Source organism: Alosa alosa, chromosome 12 (assembly GCF_017589495.1).
Source record: "Alosa alosa isolate M-15738 ecotype Scorff River chromosome 12, AALO_Geno_1.1, whole genome shotgun sequence".
NCBI lineage: Eukaryota > Metazoa > Chordata > Actinopteri > Clupeiformes > Clupeidae > Alosa > Alosa alosa.
Window position 1 is genome coordinate 13,012,756 of NC_063200.1, and position 8,978 is coordinate 13,021,733.

At 49.0% G+C, this 8,978-nt stretch overlaps 1 protein-coding gene across 4 annotated transcripts in view; it reads right to left on the minus strand.

Moving 5' to 3' along the window:
- Nucleotides 1-689: 689 nt before the first annotated feature.
- Nucleotides 690-8,978, minus strand: part of musk (muscle, skeletal, receptor tyrosine kinase) — a 29,620-nt gene continuing 21,331 nt past the window's right edge. The window contains exons 13-17 of one of the 4 annotated variants that reach the window (XM_048259965.1): nucleotides 6,443-6,614; nucleotides 5,797-5,980; nucleotides 4,465-4,656; nucleotides 2,347-2,495; nucleotides 690-1,409 (exon numbers count right to left, since the gene is read on the minus strand). In XM_048259965.1, coding sequence (XP_048115922.1) covers nucleotides 691-1,409; nucleotides 2,347-2,495; nucleotides 4,465-4,656; nucleotides 5,797-5,980; nucleotides 6,443-6,614 — 1,416 coding nt within the window. In that variant the 3' untranslated portion in view covers nucleotide 690. Of the gene's footprint in view, nucleotides 1,410-2,346; nucleotides 2,496-4,464; nucleotides 4,684-5,796; nucleotides 5,981-6,406; nucleotides 6,615-8,978 lie in introns of all 4 variants that reach the window. The other 3 variants (XM_048259964.1, XM_048259963.1, XM_048259962.1) reach the window with 3 other exon arrangements.

Sequence of the window (8,978 nt, forward strand, 5' to 3'; positions counted from 1 at the left end):
CTGCAGGCCACTGTATAGAGCCCAGTCCACATACAGTCCAGTAGAGAGAAGATGGAGGTGAGTGTTGGATCATGTGCCAGGCGACTGTATGGAGCCCGGTCCAGGTACAGTCCAGTAGAGAGAAGATGGAGGTGAGTGTTGGAGCATGTGCCAGTCTGCGTGGGGCACCTTTGTGGGCAGCCGTGGCCCACTGGTTAGCACTCTGGACTTGTAACCGGAGGGTTGCCGGTTCGAGCCCCGACCAGTGGGCCGTGGCTTAAGTGCCCTTGAGCAAGGCACCTAACCACTCACTGCTCTGGGATTAGTGTGTGCTTCACCTCACTGTGTGTTCACTGTGTGCTGTTTGTGTTTCACTAATTCACCGATTGGGCTAAATGCAGAGACCAAATTTCACTCACAGGATCAAAAAATTATATATACTTATATACTTATACTTACTACCCTCCCCTGCTCTTACTCCAGCAGTTTAACACTCCTTGGACACAGGTCTCCATCTTTGCTACCCTTTCCCCCCATTTCAGTGTTAGGGTGGTACACACGCTGATTCTGTGGTGAGGTGACCTCAGGCTCCATGTTCACCGTTCACCTTTGGTCAGTCACCCAATCCTCACTACACCCCCCACCCCTTTCCCCAGTGTGGGTCTATCATGGCTCTGTCGGTCACCCCATCCTCACCCCAGAGTGGGTCTGTCATGGCTCGGGGGGCTCTGGTGGCGCCGGCGTCGCCGTGTTCTGGTGCATGCGCTCCAGGATGCGGTGGATGCTTGGGAAGCTGGGCCGGTCGGCGGGGTGCGTGCTCCAGCACAGCCGCATCAGGTTGTACAGCTCCACCGGGCAGTCGTCCGGCCGCGCCAGGATGTTGCCGTCGCGCACGTAGTAGATGACCTCCTCGTGGGCCATGCCGTAGTACGGCTGCATGCCGTGCGAGAAGATCTCCCAGAGCACCACGCCGTACGCCCACACGTCTGACTCGCTGGTGTAGCGGTTGTAGAAGATGGACTCGGGCGGCATCCAGCGGATCGGGATGGCGTCGTTCTCGTTGGCCTTGTAGTAGTCGGCCGAGTAGATGTTGCGCGACAGGCCGAAGTCGGCGATCTTGACCACCATGTCCTCCCCGACCAGGCAGTTGCGCGTGGCCAGGTCGCGGTGGACGAACTTGCGCTCGGACAGATAGGCCATTCCGGCCGCCACCTGCTTGGAGATGAACAGCTGGTCCAGACAGCTGAGCGGTCCGGCGGCGATGTCGCTGGCACTGGCGTCCGGTTCCGAGGAGAGACTCCGGGCCGCCAGGCTGGGCTGGCTCAGGCTGTGGATCTGACCCGGCGCCCGGCGACGCAGGTACTCGTTCAGATCCCCGTGGGCCATGTACTCAAACATCAGACACATGGGCTTCCCAACCGCACACACACCTACAGAGAGAGACACACACACAACATCAGACACATGGACTTCCCCACCCTTATACAGTGTATAAGACAAAACACACACACACAAGCATGTATACATAAGACAAACCACACACAAATACATGCAAACACACACACACACACACACACACACACACACACACACACACACAAACAAATATAACACACACACACACAGGCGCCTCAGTTAGAGCCAGCCAAAGCTCCATTCCAAACATAAACAAGCCCCTGTTATTGTAGCGGTGGTACGCGGAGGGCTTTGCCCACGTTCCTGCTACTGGTTTAACACAGTGGCCTGTGAGGGGTCACGCGTGAGGTCAGCTCCAGAATAAAGGATGTGTGCTATTTTAGGCTTTTTTCCACTTTGGCACCCTTGGGGAAAGGACACCGTGTAACATCAACCAGATGTTGTGGTCCATTTAAAGCAACTGTATTGGCAGCAGCTGTGTACTCCTGTCTAAAAAAAACCCTGGGGCTACTTCCTGTGTGTGTGTGTGTGTGTGTGTGTGTGTGTGTGTGTGTATGTGTGTGTGTGCGTGCGTGCATGTAAACCATTATCAGTGCGGGCGAAAATAAATGTGCCATATCCATCAAGGTTTTCAGCAGCCCTCGATACATCATCAGTAAGCACCGTTCCTGGGAGGCTGATGGGAGGGTCGCTCGATGGTGTTTTAAGCCCCCAGCATCGTCTTCCAGGTTTCTTGCCCCCATCGACTTAAAAGCACCTAACCCCGCGAACCCTAACCCTAACCCTAACCAATGCCTAACCCTAGCGCCTTTCAGACAGCGCTGCTTTGAAGACAACGTTGGGGGCTTAAAATACCAAGAAACGTGATTATGTGTTGCGGTGGTCTTGTGAATGTACCAAGGAGGAGTTTTGAGGGGTTTCTAATGTGTAGTGCGGGTCTTGTGAACGTACCAAGGAGGCGGACGATGTTGGGGTGGTCAAACTCAGCCATGAGCGCGGCCTCCCTCTGGAAGTCGTTCTGCATGTCAGCCGACGCCTCCTCCTTCAGCATCTTCACAGCCACCATGGTGAAGGGCTCCATGGACAACAGGCCTGGCGCCCTGAAAGCCCACACACATACACACACACACACACACACACACACACATACACACACACACACACACACACACACACACACACATCAGTACTGCACCTATGAGAGAGCGCTGAGTTGAGTGGAGAAGGATAAGTAAGGATAAGTTAAAGGATAAGTAAAAAAGTCTGTGTATGTGTGTGTGTGTGTGTATGTGTGTATATGTGTGTGTGTGTGTATGTGTGTTTGTGTGTGTGTGTGTGTGTGTGTGTGTGTGTGTGTGTGTGTGTGTGTGTGTGTGTATGTTTGTACGTTTGTGTGTGTGTCACATTCATCTGAATTGAGACACTGCACACACTGGCATCTACTGTGTAAACAGCAGAGTGTGTGTGGGCCTGTGGAAGTGCATTGTGGGAATGCGCCGGGTCGCTGAACAGGAGCGGCGGTGAGGGACTGGGGTGGAAATGTCAGGCGATCAGGGGTGATTAGCGTGTCACTTCCTGCTTGGCTGTAGGGATCCTGTGTGGCTTCTGCAGCAAGTAAACAACTCAAACTCAAGTCTCTCTCACTCTCTCTCTCTCTCCCTCCCTCCCTCTCTCTCTCCCTCTTTGTCTCTCTCTCACTCTCTCCCTCTCTGCCCCCCCCTCTCTCTCCCTCTCTCCCCTGGACTATAAATATCCCTCCCTCCCCAGCCCCCTAGGTGCTGTTGCTGCTGTGGCTGTTGACGTGGTGAGGCGGCTGGACTCCAGAGGACCCCTCCGGTCCAAGCCCACCTAATGCCTGCTGATGACGCGCACATCCCCGGGTCTATTTACAGCCCTCCGCTCCGCGTCGCGCGACGGCTTAGATATCTCAGCGCAGACGCTTCCCAGGAGTCTCCAAATACTGGCTGAATACCTTCCCACTGCCGGCCAATTACAGCACCTTAAATATACAGACCCCTCTATAACACACACACACACACACACACACACACACACACACACACACACACACACACACACACACACACACATACACACATACACACACACACACAACACAAGCTGATTCTGAAATACACCTTCCAACCTAGTAGGGATGAAATACTTGGCGAATTGTTCTTCCAAATGGCCTGGGTCTTACAGTCTTATTTGTCTGTGAGCTTCATTGATAGTCACTGCTATCAATGCTGCTCAACACAGGAGAAGCACAGAGACGCACAGAGGGGGCAGATGCAGTTCCCACGCCAGGGACCTGAGCAGGATCTCAACAGGAGAAGCACAGGGACGCACAGAGACGCACAGAGGAGGCACTGCAGTTCCCACACACTCACAGAGGCAGTGGGTGCCTCCTCATCACTCACAGCCTATCGGCGCTCTACTGTCTCCTTTTGGAGAGATAATGGGGTTTTTGGCAGAGTTTGTGCTCTATTCTCATCATATCTTTTGTTTGTACGTGTGTGTGTGTGTGTGTGTGTGTGTGTGTGTGTGTGTGTGTGTGTGTGTGTGTCTGTCTGTCTGTCTGTGTGTGTGATTAATGTGACTGTCTCTACAATTTGCTTTGGCGGGATGGGCTGGCATATACTGTACGTCTACTTTCAGACAGGCAGCTGTGAGAGAAAAACCCACAACTCAAGTATGTGCCCTTATTCAACAGCTCTAGATCACACCAGTGGAGACGCACAGACGCGGAATCAGAATTATTCTTCTACACAGCCTAGGACTAAAACATCACACACACACCCCCAATGAAAAAGAAATCCCAACATGTTGAAATACCTACGGGAGAGAGAGAGAGAGAGTGATAAAAAGAGAGAGAGAGAGAGAGAGAGAGAGAGATGTACAAGGGAAGCATGACTCATCACCTTTCAGTGTTGGGAGGGTTTCTGGGAGAGGAGAGGAGCGTGTGTGTGCGTGTGTGTGCATGCGTGTGCGCGCGCGTGTGTGTGTGTGTGTGTGAGGATGTTTATTGGCAGCGTGGGGTTCATATGAGACGGGCTCCCACGCTCTCACCTCGCCTGGAAGACCCTGCCGAAGGCGCCCTCTCCGATGTCGCGCACGTACTCGATGTTGTTGCGCGGGTACTCCAGGCTCAGCAGCTTGGAGTTGAGCAGCAGCGGGAGCCGCTGATACATGGGGTTGGGGTGCAGGCGGTCCAGCAGCAGCTCCGAGGGCAGTGCCGTCAGCGGTGGAGGCTCCATCGCCCTGCGGACACCACAACCAGCGAGGTCACTAAACACACACACCAGAGTAAGCGTCTGCGTTGTGTGACCTCTCTTGAGTAAGTGTGTGTGTTTAAGTGTATATAAGTATATATACTACTTATATATACTAAATACACACATATACTGTATATATAAATATACTACTTATATATACTAAACACACACAGGTCACACAACGCAGACACTCACTCTGGCGAAGTCACTAAACACACACGAGCTCACTTGAGCGAGGTCACACAACGCAGACGTTCACTCTGGCGACGTCACTTAACACACACGCTCACTCTGGCGAGGTCACTAAACACACACACGCTCACTCGAGCGAGGTCACACAACGCAGACGCTCATCTGGCGAGGTCACCAAACACACGCGCTCACTCTAACAAGGTCACTAAACACACCCACGCGGGTGACGTCACACAACACACATTGCTACGGGCTGGAGATGGCAGGGTGAAGACAGTCTGAATGTAGAATGTAGCACTCTGACCTGGAGCCCCAATTAGTACGTAGTGCCCTCACCACTGCATACTCACTGGGTCACTTATAATAACAACACTGAGTGCTGTGCATTTTAAAGTTAGTTAAAGTTAAAGTTGACTGATATTCAGCAAACGCTTGTATCCAAGGCAACATAGACCTCAAACTTACATTAACCCCAATATAGATAGATACTACTTTAAGTATCTATCTATCTAAAAAAAAAACAATTCCCTCGGGATGAATAAAGTATCTATCTATCTATCTATCTATCTATCTATCTATCTATCTATCTATCTATCTAAGTAAAAATGATTATAATGCATTGCATAATGAACAAGCCTAAGACTAATAACATTAGTAACTTCATCACACAAAGTGAATCCTTATGGCTGGAGGTACTCATCTGTGCAAATACAAGTATATATGCATAATGTGGCCTCTCTCCTACTTCATGTATTCTAACTATCCAGGCCAGCACTCTTAAAGTATACACATTGAGTGAAGCCTGCTCCTATCCTCACTTAAATGAAATCCTGCAATCGTTACAGGTGGTCTTGAACACTTGAACATGTAGCTATGTTCAACAGGGCTTTGACCACTGAGTTGGCCACCAGGCGGTGTCCAGTTGTCCACTTACCTCTTGCGGCTCTTCCAGGCTTTCTGTTGCCTTCGGCACATGAGGATGATGATGGTGAGGAAGGCCGCCAGAGCGAAGCCGGCGATGACGAAGATGATGACGCTCATGGCGTACGCGGGGGACTCTACACTGGGGGTGAAGGGGACCGTCTGCGGGTACGACACCTCAGGATCTTTCACCGGTACTGCATGAGGCAGGACACAAGACATGGAAGAAAATGGTACAATTTGAATTACTACAATACCCACCAGTGTGTATATCATTCAAATTGTGTTTATAAGTTACACCCTTGTCAAGGAATGTACTGATAATGTCATAACGTGTAACCACAATATTATGAATATATAATTCTATTATAATTATCTCTTCCACACTATTCTATCTTGTTATGATATTATATAAAAATACATCAACATATATAATAATGTGTGGTAGTTGTAGAGAGAGTGTGTGTGTGTGTGTGTGTGTGTGTGTGTGTGTGTGTGTGTGTGTGTGTGTGTGTGTGTGAATGTGTGCCCGTGTGTGTGTGTGTGTAATATGTGCTTTTTCTCATTCCAAGTGAATCATGTCCTGATGTACGCTGCTGAGATTGCGTAATCTCTGCGCTCACTTATGGGATTGTCTTTTGCGTAATCTCTGCGCTCACTTATGGGATTGTCTTCTCCGCATCTGGGAATGTCGCAGTATTCCCAGCGGATCCTGCCGCTGGTGGTGTAGCACCACGGCATGTCGCTCTCCCCTCCAGGATTCCGGCAAAAGTTCTCCGCATTCCACAGCTCCGGGATCACGTCCACTGAGAGCCGGTGGTTGTGGGGGTCCTTTGGGTCAGAGAGGGTGGGGGTAGGGTAGAGAGAAAGAGATGGAAACAGAGAGATCAGTCTGTGTGTGTGTGAGAGAGAGAAAGATGGAGAGAGAGAAAGAGAGAGAGTCAGTGGTGCACAATGCCAGAAAGAGAGACAGAGAAAGAGAGAGAGAGAGAGAGAGAGAGAGAGAGAGAGAGAGAGGAAGCAGCATTACTGTACTAAGTATGTTTGAGGTAATTGCACATTACTTCAGTATTTCCATTTGACGTTATGTTATATTTCTACTCCATTACATTTATTTGACTGATTTAGTTACTTTTAAGATTGTGTACATTAAGGCGAGTTTAACAAGCTTTTCAAATATGTGTGGTCAGTCACATATCAGATCTATGAGTTGTTAACAGCTCCATCAAAATAGTTTTTCCACAAACTTTTCATTCAACTTAACATTTATTAAAATGTTAAAATTATCCATCATCTCATCAAAACACAAGTCCAAGAACTGAACTGAACTGAGATTTGTGCACCAGAGCTTTGTTTTAGTTCTGTCCCCTCCAACTGCTCATGTTAACTGCTGTCCCTGAATATAGGACTGAAGACAAAAGTATTCCAACTAGATTCATCTTCAGAGGCTACAAGGTCGCTTACATGTCGTTTATACACTGATGAGGTCACATGTCGCTTATACACTGATGAGGTCACATGTTGCTTATACACTGATGATGGTTCGGGTCCTTGATTATGATTGGCTGAATCACATTTGATGCCATTGTAAAACCCAACACAACATTTCTCTTTGCGTTGCGTCAACCAATGTCTCTGAGCTGCTCTAAAATCACTGGAACATATGGCCTCTTGGGGCTGATTGCTAAATGAATGTGGGCGGCGGCAACCTCCGCTGAGCGTCCGAGAGTTCTTTGCCTCTCGCCCTCGTCCATTAATTCCGTATAACAGGACACCTCGGCGGTTGTTATCCCTTACATAATGCATCATTCAGAGGAGCCATACCAGTACTGGTGCTTTCACTAGATTTAGCTGATCATACTAATACTAATGTCTTATAATACTAATACTAATACTGTCTTACTTCAGTAGGACTTGTGATGGACTATGTTACTGTTTACAATGCTGTATTAGTGCGTTTGCATAAATAGCTCTTCAGTAGGACTTTTGATGGACTATGTTATTGTTTACAATTCTGTATTAGTGCGTTTGCATAAATAGCTCTTCAGTAGGACTTGTAATGGACTATGTTATTGTTTGCATTGTTGTATCAGTGCGTTTGCATAAGTAGCCTAAATGATCTAAATAACTCCTCCACCAGTGGTGTGGGAGAGATATGACTTGCAGTCACGCGTCCCATCCTCCACTGGTTAACACATCAATCCTTGATGCACGTGGCCTCTCTGGGGGTCCCGTGAGGGGCACGCTGTAATTCTCTGTGTTCGTGTGTTTGGATTAGCCGGCATGCCGTCGGCTCCACACACATTTCCCCCCGCTGACATGCGTCATTCACAGTCCCAGCTCGCATGGCACGGCGCGGGCGAACTCATTGTTTAAAGAAAGCAGGAAACGAATGGGGACAACATTAAGCCAATTTGGGTAATGGGTTGTAGCTGTGGAAAACCTGATTCTCTCTGCTTTGCACACACTGACACTCTGTATGTGTGTGTGTGTGTGTGTGTGTGTGCAAGTGTGTGTGTGTGTGTGTGTGTGTGTGTGTGTGTGTGTGCTCATGCCTGTATGTAAAGACTAATTGTTTCCAGAACAGCACATACATACTGTTAAGCGTTTCCCCTGTGCCATTGTAACTTCTAACCTCCACTGGCTGGCCTCAGCTCTTGGCCTCTATCTTTCTTTACGCCAACGGGGACCTGTATGTGTGTGTGTGTGTGTGTGTGTGTGTGTGTGTGTGTGTGTGTGTGTGTGTGTGTGTGTGTGTGTGTGTGTGTGTGTGTGTGTGTGTGTGTGTGTGTGTGTGTGTGTGTGTGTGTGTGTGTTTAGAGGAGCCCAATAAGCCCCAGGAGGACGCAGGTTCCAGTGAATTGAGAACAGCTGGGAGGTGTCTTGTTAGGTACGACGCACAGCGTACGAAGCAAGGCTGAGATGCAACGGCTCTAACTTCTTCTAACTTCTATACCTAATATAGAAGGAAATGCGGTCAATGAGAAGGGTTGCGTTCAATGGCATTGATCATGATTCAGCCAATCATAATCAAAGATCAGAACTATCTGTTTATAAGACTAGGTTACATGCACTGTGGTGTGTTGCTCTGCACACACTTATGTGCATTAGTGAACACTCCACTTACTCCCACCGAATACAAACTTATACCTGCAGGTTCATACTAGACACACACACTTTTTCCTGCAGGTTGAT